This window comes from Oncorhynchus keta, unplaced genomic scaffold (genome assembly GCF_023373465.1).
Source record: "Oncorhynchus keta strain PuntledgeMale-10-30-2019 unplaced genomic scaffold, Oket_V2 Un_contig_28385_pilon_pilon, whole genome shotgun sequence".
NCBI lineage: Eukaryota > Metazoa > Chordata > Actinopteri > Salmoniformes > Salmonidae > Oncorhynchus > Oncorhynchus keta.
In genome coordinates, this window is record NW_026286011.1 from 67,249 (window position 1) to 90,702 (window position 23,454).

Below are 23,454 nucleotides of genomic sequence, written 5' to 3' on the forward strand. Positions count from 1 at the left end.
GTGTCTTTCCCCAGATCCTCAACACAATCCTGTCTCTGAGCTCTACAGACAATTCCTTCTATTGGTGTCTTTCCCCAGATCCTCAACACAATCCTGTCTCTGAGCTCTACAGACAATTCCTTCTATTGGTGTCTTTCCCCAGATCCTCAACACAATCCTGTCACTGAGCTCTACAGACAATTCCTTCTATTGGTGTCTTTCCCCAGATCCTCAACACAATCCTGTCTCTGAGCTCTACAGACAATTCCTTCTATTGGTGTCTTTCCCCAGATCCTCAACACAATCCTGTCTCTGAGCTCTACAGACAATTCCTTCTATTGGTGTCTTTCCCCAGATCCTCAACACAATCCTGTCTCTGAGCTCTACAGACAATTCCTTCTATTGGTGTCTTTCCCCAGATCCTCAACACAATCCTGTCTCTGAGCTCTACAGACAATTCCTTCTATAGGTGTCTTTCCCCAGATCCTCAACACAATCCTGTCTCTGAGCTCTACAGACAATTCCTTCTATAGGTGTCTTTCCCCAGATCCTCAACACAATCCTGTCTCTGAGCTCTACAGACAATTCCTTCTATTGGTGTCTTTCCCCAGATCTGTGCCTAAACACAATCCTGTCTCTGAGCTCTACGGACAATTCCTTCTATTGGTGTCTTTCCCCAGATCTGTGCCTCAACACAATCCTGTCTCGGAGCTCTACAGACAATTCCTTCTATTGGTGTCTTTCCCCAGATCCTCAACACAATCCTGTCTCTGAGCTCTACAGACAATTCCTTCTATTGGTGTCTTTCCCCAGATCCTCAACACAATCCTGTCTCTGAGCTCTACAGACAATTCCTTCTATTGGTGTCTTTCCCCAGATCCTCAACACAATCCTGTCTCTGAGCTCTACAGACAATTCCTTCTATTGGTGTCTTTCCCCAGATCCTCAACACAATCCTGTCTCTGAGCTCTACAGACAATTCCTTCTATTGGTGTCTTTCCCCAGATCCTCAACACAATCCTGTCTCTGAGCTCTACAGACAATTCCTTCTATTGGTGTCTTTCCCCAGATCCTCAACACAATCCTGTCTCTGAGCTCTACAGACAATTCCTTCTATTGGTGTCTTTCCCCAGATCCTCAACACAATCCTGTCTCTGAGCTCTACAGACAATTCCTTCTATTGGTGTCTTTCCCCAGATCCTCAACACAATCCTGTCTCTGAGCTCTACAGACAATTCCTTCTATTGGTGTCTTTCCCCAGATCCTCAACACAATCCTGTCTCTGAGCTCTACAGACAATTCCTTTTATTGGTGTCTTTCCCCAGATCCTCAACACAATCCTGTCTCTGATCTACGGACAATTCCTTCCAACTCATGGATTGTTTTTGCTTTGACATTCACTGTCAACTGTGGGATCTTACATGCAGTATACTGTACATCATCATCTTCATGGTCTGTCAGGCAACATCAGACAGTTTGAGATGAGATGAAGGATCTTTATTTGAGACAGTTTGCTTCAGCAGGAAGATAATCCTGTATCAACAAGAAATGTGAATTATGATGTGATATTATTAATGGACATTTTTGTAAGGATGGATACCTTTTTTCGTAAGGGAAAATCAAGTCTGAAATTTAAAAGTGGAAATGACCAAATTCCCAACTACAGAAGCGTTTTTAAACATCAAAAGCTTTACTTTTTAGGGTGTTTTCACACATTATATATATCGTTCCAATCAGAGTTCGATTGTTTTTTACGTTTTTTACGTTTTTACGTCATTTGGTCAGGTTGTTTTTTTTATTGCCAACTGTCAAATGAACTAAAATGCCTAAACAAAATCACGTTTCATGCAAGTCATTTTTTTTATTGTAGAAAAATAAATCTATGATTATCTTGAAACATAACTTGTTTGTCCCAAACTTGATACTGTGTTACTTTCAATTTGGTCTTCCAAAAACAACGATGTTTAGTGCTTCCGCCGAAGTCGGTCCCTCTCCTTGTTCGGAGGTCGACGTCACCGGCCTTCTAGCCTTCACTGATCCAGTTTCCATTGGTTTTGTCTTGTCTTCCTTCACACCTGGTTCCAATCCCATCAATGACATGTTGTGTATTTAACCCTCTGTTTCCCCTCATGTTTTGTCGGAGAGTGTTTGCTTGTCTGTGATGTGCATGTATTGTGTTGGCGTGCGACGGGTTTTGTACCCACTTTTGTTTTTTTGTACATTTTGGTTTTTGGAGTTTTATCAGCATTTATTAAACAACTCTGTTTATACCAAGTTCGTTCTCCTGCGCCTGACTTCCCTGACACCAACACGCACACCTTACAAGTGCGCTCCTTAGTGTGGATAGTTTTCACACCAGTCCAAAGAAACCGAAGGAGGGAAACCCGCCAGTTTGAAAAACCTCTCCGAACCAATTTGGTGTAAAATACCAGTTAAAGAAAAGTTCTCCTGCAACAGCTTTATCAAATTAAGGTCCTACATCTGTATGGAACCCTGAATCTCACCTTTTGTTTCAGTACCGAACATGGCAGAAATGGAAGTACCAACTGTGTACTTTCTTTACATTCCGTTTCTAATTAAGGGAAATGGAAATGTAGAGTAAGTGTCTGGATTCATCAAATGTGTTTTAGTTTATTTTCCTGTCAAACAGCCCATCTCTTCTACATACAGCACATGCTGTTTAGTTTCATTAACATCACTCCATCTTGATTACCCAGAGACTAATCAAGGATTAATAAATTAGCCAACCCCATCTGACTGCCAGCTATTAAAACTTAGCCATCCCAATTACTGAGCTCAATGAGTCCTTCATAGCTCAGCAATGATAAGTGAAGATGGTATAAAATTAACAATATTAAAGGCATAAGCCTGAAGGAAGAGCCAGATCAGTCTGAAATGTGAGGTGTGAGTTGCTGCTGTATGGGAGCCAATGGCATTAGGAACGGAAGGAGAACAGGGAGATTCATCCCCATTAGGAACAGAAGGAGAACAGGGAGATTCATCCCCATTAGGAACAGAAGGAGAACAGGAGATTCATCCCCATTAGGAACAGAAGGAGAACAGGGAGATTCATCCCCATTAGGAACAGAAGGAGAACAGGGAGATTCATCCCCATTAGGAACAGAAGGATAACAGGGAGATTCATCCCCATTAGGAACAGAAGGAGAACAGGGAGATTCATCCCCATTAGGAACGGAAGGAGAACAGGGAGATTCATCCCCATTAGGAACAGAAGGAGAACAGGGAGAGTCATCCCCATTAGGAACAGAAGGAGAACAGGGAGATTCATCCCCATTAGGAACGGAAGGAGAACAGGAGATTCATCCCCATTAGGAACAGAAGGAGAACAGGGAGATTCATCCCCATTAGGAACGGAAGGAGAACAGGGAGATTCATCCCCTTTAGGAACGGAAGGAGAACAGGGAGATTCATCCCCATTAGGAACAGAAGGAGAACAGGGAGATTCATCCCCATTAGGAACGGAAGGAGAACAGGGAGATTCATCCCCATTAGGAACGGAAGGAGAACAGGGAGATTCATCCCCATTAGGAACGGAAGGAGAACAGGGAGATTCATCCCCTTTAGGAACGGAAGGAGAACAGGGAGATTCATCCCCATTAGGAACAGAGGGAGAACAGGAGATTCATCCCCATTAGGAACAGAAGGAGAACAGGGAGATTCATCCCCATTAGGAACAGAAGGAGAACAGGGAGATTCATCCCCATTAGGAACAGAAGGAGAACAGGGAGATTCATCCCCTTTAGGAACGGAAGGAGAACAGGGAGATTCATCCCCATTAGGAACAGAAGGAGAACAGGGAGAGTCATCCCCATTAGGAACGGAAGGAGAACAGGGAGATTCATCCCCATTAGGAACAGAAGGAGAACAGGAGATTCATCCCCATTAGGAACGGAAGGAGAACAGGGAGATTCATCCCCATTAGGAACGGAAGGAGAACAGGGAGATTCATCCCCATTAGGAACGGAAGGAGAACAGGGAGATTCATCCCCATTAGGAACGGAAGGAGAACAGGGAGATTCATCCCCCATTAGGAACAGAAGGAGAACAGGGAGATTCATCCCATTAGGAACGGAAGGAGAACAGGGAGATTCATCCCCATTAGGAACAGAAGGAGAACAGGGAGATTCATCCCCATTAGGAACGGAAGGAGAACAGGGAGATTCATCCCCATTAGGAACAGAAGGAGAACAGGGAGAGTCAATCCCATTAGGAACAGAAGGAGAACAGGGAGATTCATCCCCATTATCAACGGAAGGAGAACAGGGAGATTCATCCCCATTAGGAACAGAAGGAGAACAGGAGATTCATCCCCATTAGGAACAGAAGGAGAACAGGGAGATTCATCCCCATTAGGAACGGAAGGAGAACAGGGAGATTCATCCCCTTTATCAACGGAAGGAGAACAGGGAGATTCATCCCCATTAGGAACGGAAGGAGAACAGGGAGATTCATCCCCATTAGGAACAGAAGGAGAACAGGGAGATTCATCCCCATTAGGAACAGAAGGAGAACAGGGAGATTCATCCCCATTAGGAACAGAAGGAGAACAGGGAGATTCATCCCCATTAGGAACAGAAGGAGAACAGGGAGATTCATCCCCATTAGGAACGGAAGGAGAACAGGGAGATTCATCCCCATTAGGAACGGAAGGAGAACAGGGAGATTCATCCCCATTAGGAACGGAAGGAGAACAGGGAGATTCATCCCCATTAGGAACAGAAGGAGAACAGGGAGATTCATCCCCATTAGGACAGGGATGAGAACAGGGAGATTCATCCCCATTAGGAACGGAAGGAGAACAGGGAGATTCATCCCCATTAGGAACGGAAGGAGAACAGGGAGATTCATCCCCATTAGGAACGGAAGGAGAACAGGGAGATTCATCCCCATTAGGAACAGAAGGAGAACAGGGAGATTCATCCCCATTATCAACGGAAGGAGAACAGGGAGATTCATCCCCATTAGGAACAGAAGGAGAACAGGAGATTCATCCCCTTTAGGAACAGAAGGAGAACAGGGAGATTCATCCCCATTAGGAACAGAAGGAGAACAGGGAGATTCATCCCCATTAGGAACAGAAGGAGAACAGGGAGATTCATCCCCATTAGGAACGGAAGGAGAACAGGGAGATTCATCCCCATTAGGAACGGAAGGAGAACAGGGAGATTCATCCCCATTAGGAACGGAAGGAGAACAGGGAGATTCAACCCCATTAGGAACAGAAGGAGAACAGGGAGATTCATCCCCATTAGGAACAGAAGGAGAACAGGGAGATTCATCCCCATTAGGAACGGAAGGAGAACAGGGAGATTCATCCCCATTAGGAACAGAAGGAGAACAGGGAGATTCATCCCCATTAGGAACGGAAGGAGAACAGGGAGATTCATCCCCATTATCAACGGAAGGAGAACAGGAGATTCATCCCCATTAGGAACGGAAGGAGAACAGGGAGATTCATCCCCATTAGGACAGGGATGAGAACAGGGAGATTCATCCCCATTAGGAACAGAAGGAGAACAGGGAGATTCATCCCCATTAGGAACAGAAGGAGAACAGGGAGATGCATCCCCATTGGAACAGAGGGAGAACAGGGAGATTCATCCCCATTAGGACAGGGATGAGAACAGGGAGATTCATCCCCATTAGGAACAGAAGGAGAACAGGGAGATTCATCCCCATTAGGAACAGAAGGAGAACAGGGAGATTCATCCCCATTAGGAACGGAAGGAGAACAGGGAGATTCATCCCCATTAGGAACGGAAGGAGAACAGGGAGATTCATCCCCATTAGGAACGGAAGGAGAACAGGGAGATTCATCCCCCATTAGGAACAGAAGGAGAACAGGGAGATTCATCCCCCATTAGGAACAGAAGGAGAACAGGGAGATTCATCCCCATTAGGAACGGAAGGAGAACAGGGAGATTCATCCCCATTAGGAACGGAAGGAGAACAGGGAGATTCATCCCCATTAGGAACAGAAGGAGAACAGGGAGAGTCATCCCCATTAGGACAGGGATGAGAACAGGGAGAATCATCGCATTAGGACAGGGATGATAATAACAAGGCTGATTTCTTTGAGTGGGAGTTAAACCTAATGCCATATGGGGTGTGTTTGTGTGTGTCTCTGCTCACAAGTGTGCATACATGTGATGTGTGTGTGGGATCATGAGTGTGTGCGTGCTTGTGCATTTGTGAGTTTGTGTGTCTGTCTGTATGTTTCGCCTGGCACCGCCTGGGTTCTGTACCCTCCCCCTTAATCAATACTTGAAGACTGTTAAACTTTTCATTTCCCTGCCAAGGTCATGTAAGCCTTCAGCCCTTCCTTCTCCATCCTTGGCAAAGGGAGAATGACACTTTCTAACCAAGAACATATAATGGCTCATATAATCTTCAGTTGCATCTTGGTCTGGTCAGCTGGTAGGAAGCGCTGGGCTGTTTGAACATGGGAGTATCACCTACTGTGTGTGTTTGTGTGTGTCACCTCTGTGTTGTAGATACCTATCACCTGTGTGGTAGATACCTATCACCTGTGTTGTAGATACCTATCACCCGTGTTGTAGATACCTATCACCTGTGTTGTAGATACCTATCACCTGTGTTGTAGATACCTATCACCTGTGTTGTAGATACCTATCACCCGTGTTGTAGATACCTATCACCTGTGTTGTAGATACCTATCACCTGTGTTGTAGATACCTATCACCTGTGTTGTAGATACCTATCACCTGTGTTGTAGATACCTATCACCTGTGTTGTAGATACCTATCACCTGTGTTGTAGATACCTATCACCTGTGTTGTTGTAGATACCTATCACCCTGTGTTGTAGATACCTATCACCTGTGTTGTAGATACCTATCACCTGTGTTGTAGATACCTATCACCTGTGTTGTAGATACCTATCACCTGTGTTGTAGATACCTATCACCTGTGTTGTAGATACCTATCACCTGTGTTGTAGATACCTATCACCTGTGTTGTAGATACCTATCACCTGTGTGGTAGATACCTATCACCTGTGTTGTAGATGTGTATCATCCCCTGTGTTGTAGATATTATCACCTGTGTGGTAGATACCTATCACCTGTGTTGTAGATACCTATCACCTGTGTTGTAGGTGTGTATTATCACCTGTGTTGTAGATACCTATCACCTGTGTTGTAGATACCTATCACCTGTGTTGTAGATACCTATCACCTGTGTTGTAGATACCTATCACCTGTGTTGTAGATACCTATCACCTGTGTTGTAGATATTATCACCTGTGTTGTAGATATTATCACCTGTGTTGTAGATACCTATCACCTGTGTTGTAGATACCTATCACCTGTGTTGTAGATACCTATCACCTGTGTTGTAGATACCTATCATCCCCTGTGTTGTAGATACCTATCACCTGTGTTGTAGATGTATTATCACCTGTGTTGTAGATACCCATCACCTGTGTTGTAGGTGTGTACCTATCACCTGTGTTGTAGATACCTATCATCCCCTGTGTTGTAGATACCTATCACCTGTGTTGTAGATACCTATCCCTGTGTTGTAGATACCTATCATCCCCTGTGTTGTAGATGTGTATTATCCCCTGTGTTGTAGATGTGTATTATCCCCTGTGTTGTAGGTGTGTATTATCCCCTGTGTTTTAGATGTGCATTATCCCCTGTGTTGTAGATACCTATCACCTGTGTTGTAGATACCTATCATCCCTGTGTTGTAGATGTGCATTATCCCCTGTATTATCCCCTGTGTTGTAGGTGTGTATTATCCCCTGTGTTGTAGGTGTGTATTATCCCCTGTGTTGTAGATGTGTATTATCCCCTGTGTTGTAGGTGTGTATCATCCCTGTGTTGTAGATGTGTATTATCCCCTGTGTTGTAGATGTGTATTATCCCCTGTGTTGTAGGTGTGTATTACCCCTGTGTTGTAGATGTGTATTATCCCCTGTGTTGTAGATACCTATCATCCCTGTGTTGTAGATGTGTATTATCCCCTGTGTTGTAGATGTGTATTATCCCCTGTGTTGTAGATCGTATCATCCCTGTGTTGTAGATGTGTATTATCCCCTGTGTTGTAGATGTGTATTATCCCCTGTGTTGTAGATGTGTATTATCCCCTGTGTTGTAGATGTGTATCATCCCTGTGTTGTAGATCTGTATCATCCCTGTGTTGTAGATGTGTATTATCCCCTGTGTTGTAGATGTGTATTACCCCTGTGTTGTAGATCTGTATTATCCCTGTGTTGTAGATGTGTATTATCCCCTGTGTTGTAGGTGTGTATTATCCCCTGTGTTGTAGATGTGTATCATCCCTGTGTTGTAGATACCTATCATCCCTGTGTTTTAGGTGTGTATTATCCCCTGTGTTGTAGATGTGTATTATCCCCTGTGTTGTAGATGTGTATCATCCCCTGTGTTGTAGATCTGTATTATCCCCTGTGTTGTAGATGTGTATCATCCCTGTGTTGTAGATACCTATCATCCCTGTGTTTTAGGTGTGTATTATCCCCTGTGTTGTAGATGTGTATTATCCCCTGTGTTGTAGATGTGTATTTTCCCCTGTGTTGTAGATGTGTATTATCCCCTGTGTTGTAGATGTGTATTACCCCTGTGTTGTAGATACCTATCATCCCTGTATTGTAGATGTGTATCATCCCTGTGTTGTAGATGTGTATTATCCCTGTGTTGTAGATGTGTATTATCCCCTGTGTTGTAAATGTGTATTATCCCCTGTGTTGTAAATGTGTATTACCCCTGTGTTGTAGATGTGTATTATCCCCTGTGTTGTAAATGTGTATTACCCCCTGTGTTGTAGATACCTATCATCCCTGTGTTGTAGATACCTATCATCCCTGTGTTGTAGATGTGTATTATCCCCTGTGTTGTAAATGTGTATTATCCCCTGTGTTGTAGATGTGTATTATCCCCTGTGTTGTAAATGTGTATTATCCCCTGTGTTGTAAATGTGTATTATCCCTGTGTTGTAGATGTGTATTACCCCCTGTGTTGTAAATGTGTATTATCCCCTGTGTTGTAGATGTGTATTATCCCCTGTGTTGTAAATGTGTATTATCCCCTGTGTTGTAGATGTGTATTATCCCCTGTGTTGTAGATGTGTATTATCCCCTGTGTTGTAGATGTGTATTATCCCCTGTGTTGTAAATGTGTATTATCCCCTGTGTTGTAGATGTGTATTACTGTGTCTCTGTAGACGTTATTAAAATCAACTGTGTGATTCACTCTGTCTCTATGTAGACGTTGATACACTTGATAGTGTAATTATCTGCATCTCTGTGTCTCTGTCACTGTGTATACGTTCATAAACATGATTGAGAGATTCACTGTCTTTTTGTCTCTGTGTAGAAGTTGATACACTTGATTGTGTGATTTAATCACAGTGACATCAGGGATTATGTGACCTTGACATTAATTGATCCTAATTCAAAAAGTCTTTGGTGCAATGAGCCGTGCCTAAACTCAGTAACTATAAACCCTCCCCCTCAAACCTACCAAATGCCGGGGTAAATTGTAATTCTTAAGAAAATGGAAAATGGCACTGCATATGGCACTTCATATGGCTCTGCATATGGCACTTCATATGGCTCTGCATATGGCCCTTCTAGTATAGGAAAATACAGGTTAGATCATCCAACAAACTGCTTCCATCAATACAATCTACACTTCTACTAAATGTTTATCCATTACACAGAAACAATGGGGTCTTTCATTCTACTTTATTTAACCAGGTTTGTCCATTTATCCTCACTGAAATACATTTTCCTTACAGGAGAGACTACGTGGTTTTTTCATGACCATTAGAAATGAGAAAAATCTAAAAATCATAGACAATTTAGGTGTAACTACCTACTGTATTGAGGTATAAAGGTCTACTGTATTGTGGTATAAAAGCCAACTGTATTGAGGTATAACGACCTACTGTATTGAGGTATAAAGGTCTACTGTATTGTGGCATAAAAGCCAACTGTATTGAGGTATAACGACCTACTGTTTTGAGGTATAAAGGTCTACTGTATTGTGGTATAAAAGCCAACTGTATTGAGGTATATTGGCCTACTGTATTGAGGTATAACGGCCTACTGTATTGAGGTATAAAGGTCTACTGTATTGTGGTATAAAAGGCAAGCCAACTGTATTGAGGTATATTGGCCTACTGTATTGAGGTATAATGACCTACTGTATTGAGTTATTACGACCTACTGAATTGAGGTATAACGGCCTACTGTATTGAGGTATAACGATGTAATGAGGGATAACAGCCTACTGTGTTGAGGTATAATATCCTACTGTATTGAGGTATATTGGCCTACTGTATTGAGGTATAATGGCCTACTGTATTGAGGTATAACTATCTACTTTATTGAGGTATAACGGCCTACTGTATTGAGGTATAACTACCTACTGTTTTGAAGTATAACACCCTACTGTATTGAGGTATAACAGCCTACTGTATTGAGATATATTGTTCTACTGTATTGAGGTATAACAGCCTACTGTATTGAGGTATAAAGACCTACTGTATTGAGGTATATTGGCCTACTGTATTGAGGTATATTGTCCTACTGTATTGAGGTATAACGACCTACTGTATGGAGGTATAACGACCTACTGTATTGAGGTATAAAGACCTACTGTATTGAGGTATATTGGCCTACTGTATTGAGGTATATTGTCCTACTGTATTGTGATATAATGGCCTATTGTATTGCGGTAAAATGTTCTGTTTGATTTAGCTATAAGACGACAATATTCAGGTAAAACAGCTACTGTATTGAGGTATATAATGACCTACTGTATTGAGGTATAATGACCTACTGTATTGAGGTATATTGGCCTACTGTATTGAGGTATATTGTCCTACTGTATTGAGGTATAACGACCTAGTGTATTGAGGTATAATAACCTACTGTATTGAGGTATATTGTCCTACTGTATTGAGGTATAACGACCTACTGTATGGAGGTATAACGACCCACTGTATTGTGATATAACGGCCTATTGTATTGCGGTAAAATGTTCTATTTGATTGAGCTATAAGACGGCAATATTCAGGTAAAACAGCTACTGTATTGAGGTATATAATGACCTACTGTATTGAGGTATAATGGCCTGCTGTATTGAGGTATATAATGACCTACTGTATTGAGATATAATGGCCTGCTGTATTGAGGTATATAATGACCTACTGTATTGAGGTATAATGGCCTGCTGTATTGAGGTATAATGGCCTGCTCTAATGAGGTATATAATGACCTACTGTATTGAGGTATATAATGACCTACTGTATTGAGGTATAATGGCCTGCTCTAATGAGGTATAATGGCCTGCTCTAATGAGGTATATAATGACCTACTGTATTGAGGTATATAATGACCTACTGTATTGAGGTATAATGGCCTGCTCTAATGAGGTATAATGGCCTGCTCTAATGAGGTATATAATGACCTACTGTATTGAGGTATATAATGACCTACTGTATTGAGGTATAATGGCCTGCTCTAATGAGGTATAATGGCCTGCTCTAATGAGGTATATAATGGCCTGCTGTATGGAGGTATAATGGCCTGCTCTATTGAGGTATAATGGCCTACTGTATTGTATAATGGCCTGCTCTAATGAGGTATATAATGACCTACTGTATTGAGGTATATAATGGCCTGTATTGAGGTATAATGGCCTGCTCTATTGAGGTATAATGGCCTGCTCTGTTGAGGTATATAATGACCTACTGTATTGAGGTATAATGGCCTGCTCTATTGAGGTATAATGGCCTGCTCTATTGAGGTATAATGGCCTGCTCTATTGAGGTATAATGGCCTGCTCTATTGAGGTATAATGGCCTGCTCTAATGAGGTATAATGGCCTGCTCTATTGAGGTATAATGGCCTGCTGTATTGAGGTATAATGGCCTACTCTATTGAGGTATAATGGCCTGCTCTAATGAGGTAAAATGGCCTACTCTAATTGAGGTATAATGGCCTGCTCTATTGAGGTATAATGGCCTACTGTATTGAGGTATAATGGCCTGCTCTAATGAGGTATACAGTACCCCTTGATTTATTTCACATTTTGTTAAGTTACAACCTTAATCTAAAATGGATTAAATAAAAACACACAATACGCCATAATGATAAAGTGAAAACAGGTTTTTGAAATAAAATAATAATACAAATCAGATACCTTATTTACGTAAGTATTCAGACCCTTTGCCATGAGACTCGATTGAGCTCAGGTGCCTCCTGTTTCCATTGATCATCCCTAAAATGTTTCTACAACCTGATTGGCGTCCAACGGTTTGACAGCTCACACCCTGTCATAAATGTAAAGGAAAGGAGATCTCAGTCTCAAAACCAAGGAATGTTCTTTATTAACATACTTGTCCACACCAAAACTCTAACACATTCTAAAGCAATACTGGAACAATATTTCTAACATACGAACGAGGGATGGTCAGAGATGATCTGTAGAAAATGAATGTTATATTGTTTTTTATTTTGTGATGTCATTAACATGTTTATAAAGGAAATACTGTAACTTAAAGTATTTACTCTACAGGTATGAAATCTCCATACTTAACGTTGTATCTGAAAAAGCATAAGTATTTGTGTTAAGATGTGATTTTAGGAGGTATAAGAGAATCTATCTCTTAGAAACTGAGCATAGTAAGTAGCCATGCCCCAAGTGAGGTCAGAGAGCGTGTCAGACTGACGGAACCGTCCCCTTCGGCCAGAGTGCATAAAAGGATTGATAACAGAAATTCACATTAGACCAGAAAAGCGTGGATGCGGTAGCTACATGTTTGAAATGGTTGGAACTATGAACCTCAACACAAGGTGAAGAAAATAAACTCACCTCCCAGACTAGACCAGAAGATCGCCAGGCTGCAGCTGCACATGTAAAGTGATTCAAACTCTGGCTAACAACACGATTTGGAGAGAGGAGAAAACTCCCCTCTTGAACAAAGACTGGTAGGGCTGATAAGCTGTCCTGAGTCAAATATCTACAAAAGCAAACTCTTCAAACCATCCTATTACTCTTGTCAAATCCCCGTAGTACACTACTCTCATAACCCCACTGGACAATCGACACGGCTGGCTGGCCTATCTTCAAATACGCAGCTTCAAATGGAACAGTTTTGTTATTAAACTGCATCGTTTGGAAACAGTTTTTGCTCTCCTGCGTGTGACTTCTCTGCCGCCAGTACGCACCCCTTACACTCTCTCTCTCTCTCCATATTCTTCTAACAAGCCGCCACATGTTTTCAGTCCGCATGGGACCTTTTTACCATTAAGTGTGTATGTTTATTCTGTGTTATTATTTAGTTAGCTAGCAAATAAATAATTAACCCAATTAGTGCTGAATCATAAGTAAGTATACAAATGCAGGAAGTTACGACTCTTCAGAATGATGATATGATAAGATGTTATAATTGTCACGCCTTGGTCATTGTATTTTGTGTTTTTTGGTATATGTTTGGGTAGGCCAGGGTGTGACATGGGTTTATATGTTGGGTTTCGTATTGGGGTTTGTATTAATTGGGATTGTGTATGATTAGGGGTGTGTCTAGTTAGGCTTGGCTTGCCTGAAGCGATTCTCAATTGGAGTCAGGTGATTCTCGTTGTCTCGGATTGGGAACCGTATTTAGGTAGCCTGAGTTCGCTTTGTATTTTGTGGGTGTTTGTTCCTGTCTCTGTGTTGTAGTCACCAGATAGGCTGTAATTAGTTTCACGTTTCGTTTGTTGTTTTCTTATATCGGTTATTTTCATGTACCGTATTCATTCATTAAAGTCATGAGTAACCTACACGCTGCATTTCAGTCTGACTCTCTTCATTCAACAGACAAACGACGTTACAATAATTTAATACCTTTGGAGTTTAATTAATACCATCGGAGTTCAATTTAGAAGATGGTATCTCTTTAAACAACCACTCTCTCCCAAATTCCTAATTAGTTAATTGTTTCATTATTCATTTAATCGGGTAACAATTTAACATAGTCAGTGGATTAAAAAAATAAGGGGTCATCAGATTAATGAAAGTCACGTCACGACACAGTGCATGTCAGAGCAAAAACCAGGCCATAAGGGCGAAGGAATTGTCGAGAGCTACAAGACAGGATTGTGTTGAGGCACAGATCTGGGGGGAAGGGGTTCAAAATATTTCTGCAGCATTGAAGGTCCCTAAGAACACAGTGGCCTCCATCATTCTGAAGCATTGAAGGTCCCTAAGAACACAGTGGCCTCCATCATTCTGCAGCATTGAAGGTCCCTAAGAACACAGTGGCCTCCATCATTCTGCAGCATTGAAGGTCCCTAAGAACACAGTGGCCTCCATCATTCTTAAATGAAAGAAGTTTGAACCACCAAGACTATTCCTAGAGCTGGCCGCCCCGCCAAACTGATCAATCGGGGGAAAAGAGCCTTGGACAAGAAGGTGACCAAGAACCCGATGGTCACTCTGAATGCCAAAAGTCACATCTGGAGGAAACCTGGCACCATCACAACAGTGAAGCATGGTGTTGGCAGCATCAGGCTTGTGAGGATGTTTTTCAGCGGCAGGGACTGCGAGACTAGTCAGGATCAAGGCAAAGATGAACAGAGCGAAATTCAGAGAGATCCTTGATGAAAACCTGCACTCAGGACCTCAGACTGGGGGCGAAGGTTCACCTTCCAACAGGACAACGACCCTAAGCACACAACCAAGACAACGCAGGAGTTGCTTCGGGACTCTGAATGTCCTTGAGTGGCCTAGCCAGAGCCCAGACTTGAACCTGATCTAACATCTCTAGAGAGACCTGAAAATAGCTGTGCAGTGAAGCTCCCCATCCAACCTGGGAGAAACTCCCCAAATACAGGTGTGGGAGAAACTCCCCAGATGGGAGAAACTGGTGTGGGAGAAACTCCCCAAATACAGGTGTGGGAGAAATTCCCCAAATACAGGTGTGGGAGAAACTCCCCAAATACAGGTGTGGGAGAAACTCCCCAAATACAGGCGTGGGAGAAACTCCCCAAATACAGGTGTGGGAGAAACTCCCCAAATACAGGTGTGGGAGAAACTCCCCAAATACAGGTGTGGGAGAAACTCCCCAAATACAGGTGTGGGAGAAACTCCCCAAATACAGGTGTGGGAGAAACTCCACAAATACAGGTGTGGGAGAAACTCCCCAAATACAGGTGTGGGAGAAACTCCCCAAATACAGGTGTGGGAGAAACTCCCCAAATACAGGTGTGGGAGAAACTCCAGGTGGGAGAAACCCAAATACAGGTGTGGGAGAAACTCCCCAAATACAGGCGTGGGAGAAACTCCCCAAATACAGGTGTGGGAGAAACTCCCCAAATACAGGTGTGGGAGAAACTCCCCAAATACAGGTGTGGGAGAAACTCCCCAAATACAGGTGTGGGAGAAACTCCCCAAATACAGGCGTGGGAGAAACTCCCCAAATACAGGTGTGGGAGAAACTCCCCAAATACAGGCGTGGGAGAAACTCCCCAAATACAGGTGTGGGAGAAACTCCCCAAATACAGGTCTGGGAGAAACCCCACAGATACTGGTGTGGGAGAAACTCCACAGATACTGGTGTGCCAAGCTTGTAGTGTCCAACCCAAGAAGACTTGAGGCTGTAATTGCAGCCAAAGGTGCTTCAATAAAGTACTGCAAAAACGGTCTGAATACTTCTGTGATATTTCATTTTTTTTTTTGAAATATTTGCTTTTAAATATTTGCTAAAATAAAATACAAAAGGGGTTTTGCTTTGTCAAATAAACCATTTAATCAATTTTAGAATAAGTCTTTAATGTAACAAAATGTGGAAAAATCAAGGGGTCAGAATACTCTATCAAGTTATATTTACTTAATGTAATAAAGTGTATTTCATTACTGCATTGAGTTATAACTAGCTACTGTATTGAATTATAACTAGCTACTGTATTGAGTTATAACTAGCTACTGTATTAAGTTATAACTAGCTACTGTATTAAGTTATAACTAGCTACTGTATTGAATTATAACTAGCTACTGTATTGAGTTATAACTAGCTACTGTATTGAGTTATAACTAGCTACTGTATTGAATTATAACTACTACTGTATTGAGTTAGCTACTGTATTGAGTTATAACTAGCTACTGTATTGAGTTATAACTAGCTACTGTATTGAGTTATAACTAGCTACTGTATTTAGTTATAACTAGCTACTGTATTGAGTTATAACTAGCTACTGTATTGAGTTATAACTAGCTGAATTATAACTAGCTACTGTATTGAGTTATAACTAGCTACTGTATTGAGTTATAACTAGCTACTGTATTGAGTTATAACTAGCTACTGTATTAAGTTATAACTAGCTACTGTATTGAGTTATAACTAGCTACTGTATTGAGTTATAACTAGCTACTGTAATAAGTTATAACTAGCTACTGTATTGAGTTATAACTAGCTACTGTATTAAGTTATAACTAGCTACTGTATTAAGTTATAACTAGCTACTGTATTGAATTATAACTAGCTACTGTATTGAGTTATAACTAGCTACTGTATTAAGTTATAACTAGCTACTGTATTGAGTTATAACTAGCTACTGTATTGAGTTATAACTAGCTACTGTATTAAGTTATAACTAGCTACTGTATTGAGTTATAACTAGCTACTGTATTAAGTTATAACTAGCTACTGTATTGAGTTATAACTAGCTACTGTATTAAGTTATAACTAGCTACTGTATTAAGTTATAACTAGCTACTGTATTGAATTATAACTAGCTACTGTATTGAATTATAACTAGCTACTGTATTGAATTATAACTAGCTACTGTATTGAATTATAACTAGCTACTGTATTGAATTATAACTATCTACTGTATTAAGTTATAACTAGCTACTGTATTGAGTTATAACTAGCTACTGTATTGAATTATAACTAGCTACTGTATTGAATTATAACTAGCTACTGTATTGAGTTATAACTGAATTATAACTAGCTACTGTATTGAGTTATAACTAGCTACTGTATTGAATTATAACTAGCTACTGTATTGAATTATAACTAGCTACTGTATTGAGTTATAACTAGCTACTGTATTGAATTATAACTAGCTACTGTATTGAGTTATAACTAGCTACTGTATTAAGTTATAACTAGCTACTGTATTGAGTTATAACTAGCTACTGTATTGAGTTATAACTAGCTACTGTATTGAATTATAACTAGCTACTGTATTGATTATCATCTATTACTTATTAGCTATGTATTGAGTTATAATGTCCGCCCTCCTGTTGGAAGTATTGTTATAACTAGCTACTGTATTGAATTATAAGGGGCTGCTGGTTGAGGAGCCACTGGAAGCCCACTTCCAGAGATGGGTCATGTGACACCTTACAGCTGAGCACCTGTACGTTATAACTAGCTACCCCATTAAGTTATACCTCCACTTTGTTATAACAGGGGTATTCAATTCCTACACTATGGCCTCTGGAAGCACAGCAATGCTACTATCTTATCACTGTCATCACAACATTGAATTATAACTAGCTACATTTTTTGCACTGTCATCATTATAACACCTCTGAACAGGACACACCACTGCTGCACTGTTACTGGAGTTATAAACACTGTATTAACACTGATATAGACTCAGTCATCTTCACATACTAATACTGCTGTACTGTTAGGATACAACACTAACCTAGACTAGGTCTCTTCACATACTAATACTGCTGCACTGTTAGGATATAACACTAACCTAGACTAGGTCTCTTCACATACTAATACTGCTGTACTGTTAGTTATACAACACTGTATTGAGTTAACCTAGACTAGAGTTATCTTCACATAGTTATAACTGCTGCACTGTTAGTTATAACAACACTAACCTATAACTAGCTCTCTTCACATACTAATACTGCTGCACTGTTAGGATATAATTGAGTTATAACTAGACTGTATTGAGTCTCTTGAGTTATACTAATACTGCTGCACTGTTAATACAGTTATAACTAACTGTATTGAGTTATAACTAGGTCTCTTCACATACTAATACTGCTGCACTGTTTGAATATAACTACTACTGTACCTAGACTAGGTCTAAGTTATAACTACATACTAGTTATACTGCTGCACTGTTATAATAGCTACAGTTATACCTAGACTGTATTGGTCATCTCTCTTATTCAAAATGTCCGCCATCCTAATGAGGGCTGCTGCCACTGTTATGGGATACAACAGCTGAGCAACCTCCCCCAGACTTTGCAGGGGTCTGGCCTTGGAAGCACAGCAATGCTATATCTTATCACTGCTGCACTGCTGCACTGTTAGGATATAACACTAACCTAGACTAGGTCTCTTCACATACTAATACTGCTGCACTGTTAGGATATAACACTAACCTAGACTAGGTCTCTTCACATACTAATACTGCTGTACTGTTAGGATATAACACTAACCTAGACTAGGTCTCTTCACATACTAATACTGCTGTACTGTTAGGATACAACACTAACCTAGACTAGGTCTCTTCACATACTAATACTGCTGCACTGTTAGGATATAACACTAACCTAGACTAGGTCTCTTCACATACTAATACTGCTGCACTGTTAGGATATAACACTAACCTAGACTAGGTCTCTTCACATGCTAATACTGCTGCACTGTTAGGATACAACACTAACCTAGACTAGGTCTCTTCACATGCTAATACTGCTGTACTGTTAGGATATAACACTAACCTAGACTAGGTCTCTTCACATACTAATACTGCTGCACTGTTAGGATATAACACTAACCTAGACTAGGTCTCTTCACATGCTAATACTGCTGCACTGTTAGGATACAACACTAACCTAGACTAGGTCTCTTCACATACTAATACTGCTGTACTGTTAGGATACAACACTAACCTAGACTAGGTCTCTTCACATACTAATACTGCTGCACTGTTAGGATATAACACTAACCTAGACTAGGTCTCTTCACATGCTAATACTGCTGCACTGTTAGGATATAACACTAACCTAGACTAGGTCTCTTCACATACTAATACTGCTGCACTGTTAGGATACAACACTAACCTAGACTAGGTCTCTTCACATACTAATACTGCTGCACTGTTAGGATATAACACTAACCTAGACTAGGTCTCTTCACATACTAATACTGCTGCACTGTTAGGATATAACACTAACCTAGACTAGGTCTCTTCACATACTAATACTGCTGTACTGTTAGGATATAACACTAACCTAGACTAGGTCTCTTCACATACTAATACTGCTGCACTGTTAGGATATAACACTAACCTAGACTAGGTCTCTTCACATACTAATACTGCTGCACTGTTAGGATACAACACTAACCTAGACTAGGTCTCTTCACATACTAATACTGCTGAACTGTTAGGATACAACACTAACCTAGACTAGGTCTCTTCACATGCTAATACTGCTGCACTGTTAGGATATAACACTAACCTAGACTAGGTCTCTTCACATACTAATACTGCTGTACTGTTAGGATACAACACTAACCTAGACTAGGTCTCTTCACATGCTAATACTGCTGTACTGTTAGGATACAACACTAACCTAGACTAGGTCTCTTCACATACTAATACTGCTGCACTGTTAGGATACAACACTAACCTAGACTAGGTCTCTTCACATACTAATACTGCTGTACTGTTAGGATACAACACTAACCTAGACTAGGTCTCTTCACATACTAATACTGCTGTACTGTTAGGATACAACACTAACCTAGACTAGGTCTCTTCACATACTAATACTGCTGCACTGTTAGGATATAACACTAACCTAGACTAGGTCTCTTCACATACTAATACTGCTATACTGTTAGGATATAACACTAACCTAGACTCTGTCCTGTTCAAGTGATAACACTGGTTATTGTCAACTCGTCTGACTATTAGTGTCATACCATCTATGGTGTGTCTATGGTTTATAATATAAGACAAAGATATTCAGAGATAACCACTAACTCTAGCCCATTACATTGCCATCTTAGGACCCACCATAGTTGACGCTAGACTGGTCACAGATCTGGATGTGTTAATGAGACAATTCTGACTATAGGTGTTATTTTATACATGTTTAGTCATTTTGCAGAGCTACTACAGTAGTGAGAGCATATTTTATTCTGGTCCCCCAGGGGAATCGCAATGCTCTGCCAGCTGAGCTACATGGGACTATGCCATTTGTAGGCCTATGGCTATAGTGGCATGGCATCAATAATCCAGAGAAATTGACAAAAGCACGTTTGGCATCTGAAGTGTCATTATCAAAACAAATCCTGAACACTAAACCCTGACGCAGGTCAAACACTCTACACCCAGGGTCTCTTTAGATCTTTAGATCTGAATATAACTAGCTACTAGATCTGAATGCTGCGTTACATTACAGGCCCTTTTACGCTGTCAAATAGTGTTCCCTTGTGAAATGATTCTTGAATGTGAAAACCCTTTTGCTTCACGGTCGAGCGAACAGAAAGTCCGTTCCTTCTCCCCCTCTCTCTCACCTCCGCCCCGCCCCGGCACTCAGGCAAAGGTGGCGGAAACGACATTGGGGAACTGTTTACTGGTGGGTGACCAGCATTAATTTGGCAGAAAAATAAAGCCCCCTCTGGGCATCACTTACCTTTTACCCGGAGCATGGCCGTCATCTCAGCCGAACCAAACTGATTCTCAGCTCGACATACATAGTCCCCCTCGTCAGAGCGACTGGAGTTGATGATCCTCAGAGTGTTATTTCGTAATAACATTATCCTGTCAGAGAAAATAAAGCAAAGACAATACAAAAGGAAATACAAATCAATACAGGTATGGAAACGAAACAGCTTCATGCAGGTTTAGTAGCTTGTATTATTCATTAAATTATATGAAGTTGCTGGAAGAGGGAAGAGGAGCTCAGAAAGTCAAAGAGCAGCGTATGTTGGTATTTTAGAACGTCCCTGTCACGAGTCCGACCGAGGGTGTTTCCCCTCCCGGGCGGTTGGCGCTCGGCGGTCATCGTCACCGGCCTATTAGCTGCCACTGATTGTTTTTCCTCTCCCTCCTTGTATGTTTAGTGGTAGCACCTGTTCATGTGTAATTAGTTTAATTAGTTTGTCTTTATTAGACAGCCGGCCCGCCTGGTTGTTGTGCGGGATTATTTTCATTGTAACCTTCGGCTCTGTTGTAGAGGTACGTGTTTAGTGCCTAGTCGTGTATTTCTTCATTGTAATTTTTCCCCTGTGTTTGGGAACGTTACTTTTGTGAGCACCCTATGGTGCGTTGGTGCTAGTAAAAGACGCACAGCATTGAACTCTGCCTCCTGCATTTTGACTCCACACCCACGACACCCGGAGCATTACAGAATCCCGCACCAATTAGATTGATGGAGTCAGCAGGAGCAGCAGCCAACCCTCTCCCATCGATGGAGGAACGGGTTCTCCACCACACCACTGTCCTCCATCGGATCGGATCCGCGATGGATCAAGTGATGGAGAGAATGGAAAGATGGGAGAGGAGTGGTCTCCTCTCTCCACCTTCGGCACCCACGGTTCCGGACTCCCCATCTCCCGACGCCAGCACCCTCCGTCTGACGCTACCGAGGGCTTATGATGGAGCGGCGGCGGGTTGCCAGGGGTTTCTGCTTCAGCTGGAGCTATACCTGGCCACCATCAGACCCACTCCCTCAGGAGCAGAGAGGGTGAGTGTCCTCATCTCCTGCCTCACGGGTCGTGCTCTGGAGTGGGCGAACGCAGTCTGGAATGGCCCAGACTCAGCGCGGGAGCACCACACAGAGTTTTCCTGCCGCTTCCGTGCCGTGTTTGATCACCCTCTAGACGGCCGAGCGGTGGGAGAACGACTATTTCATCTCAGGCAGGAGAGGAGGAGCGCCCAGGATTACGCGCTGGAGTTCCGGACCTTGGCAGCCGGATCTGGGTGGAACGACAGGGCCCTTATGGACCACTACAGGTGTAGTCTCCGAGAGGACGTCCGCCGGGAGTTAGCGTGTCGGGACACCACTCTGTCACTGGATCAGCTGATCGACATGTCCATTCGACTGGATAATCTGCTGGCTGCCCGCGGGCGTTCAGAGAGGGTTCTGTGCGTTCCACCACCCAGCCCCTCCGCTCCCATTCCCATGGAGTTGGGAGGGGCTACGCCGAGGGGTACCGGAGGAGGCGGCCTTCCCTGCACCAACTGTGGTCGGCGAGGGCACACGTCTGATCGGTGCTGGGGGGGTCCGTCTGGGAGTAGAGATGGCAGGCGGAACGCTTCTCGGTCACCCCAGGTGAGTCAGCATCAGACTCACCCAGAATCCCTTGTTGGCCATATGTTTGTCTTAATCTCTTTCCTTCACTTTTTTCCCTCTTCCCAGCATAGGGCGCTAGTCGATTCAGGCGCAGCTGGGAACTTTATGGATCGCGGACTCGCCCTTAAGTTAGGGGTTCCGCTGGTGCCGATAGATTCTCCTTTCCCCGTGCACTCCCTAGATAGCCGGCCATTAGGGTCAGGGATGGTCGGGAGACCACGGTCCCACTGGACATGGTGACGCAGGGGAATCATAGGGAGCGTATCAGTTTTTTTATTATTGATTCGCCTGCGTTTCCAGTGGTGCTGGGGACTCCCTGGCTGGCCCGGCACAATCCTAAAATTTCGTGGAGACAGGGGTTCTCCAGGGGTGGTCAGAGGAGTGTTCTGGAAGGTGTTTGGGAGTTTCCATCGGTGCCACGTCGGTGGAGAGTCCAGACCAGGGTTCCACGGTGTGCATTCCCCCGAGTATGCCGATTTGGCAATCGCTTTCAGTAAAGTGAAAGCGACTAAATTACCACCTTATCGACCGGGAAGGGATTGTACGATAGATCTCCAGGTAGACGCTGCGCTTCCCAAGAGTCACGTGTACCCGCTGTCCCAGGAGGAGACGTTGGCAATGGAGACATATGTCACGGAGTCGCTGGGACAGGGGTACATTCGGCCCTCCATTTCACCCGTCTCCTCGAGTTTCTTTTTGTGAGGAAAAAGGAGGGAGGTTTGCGTCCGTGTATCGATTATAGAGGTCTAAACGCCATCACAGTGGGGTATAGTTACCCTCTACCTCTCATCGCTACGGCGGTGGAATCGTTCCACGGAGCGCAGTTCTTCACAAAACTGGATCTCAGGAGCGCGTATAGTCTGGTGCGTATTCGGAAGGGAGACGAGTGGAAAACCGCATTTAGTACTACATCCGGCCACTATGAGTACCTCGTCATGCCATATGGGTTAAAGAATGCTCCAGCCGTTTTCCAATCCTTTGTAGACGAGATTCTCAGGGACCTGTGCGGGCAGGGAGTGGTTGTTTATATCGATGACATTCTGATCTACTCGGCCACTCACACCGCGCATGTGTCTCTGGTGCGCAAAGTGCTTGGTAGACTGCTGGAGCATGACCTATACGTCAAGGCTGAGAAA

General features: G+C 42.6%; 1 protein-coding gene across 1 annotated transcript in view; it reads right to left on the reverse strand.

The window, feature by feature from the left end:
- The window catches only part of LOC118377805 (contactin-5-like), a 71,945-nt gene extending 51,165 nt beyond the window's left edge, over window positions 1–20,780 (reverse strand). Inside the window, exon 1 of the mRNA XM_052507020.1 lies at window positions 20,664–20,780. Within this exon, the coding sequence (XP_052362980.1) occupies window positions 20,664–20,780 (117 nt within the window). The remainder of the gene's footprint in view (window positions 1–20,663) is intronic.
- Window positions 20,781–23,454: the final 2,674 nt, after the last annotated feature.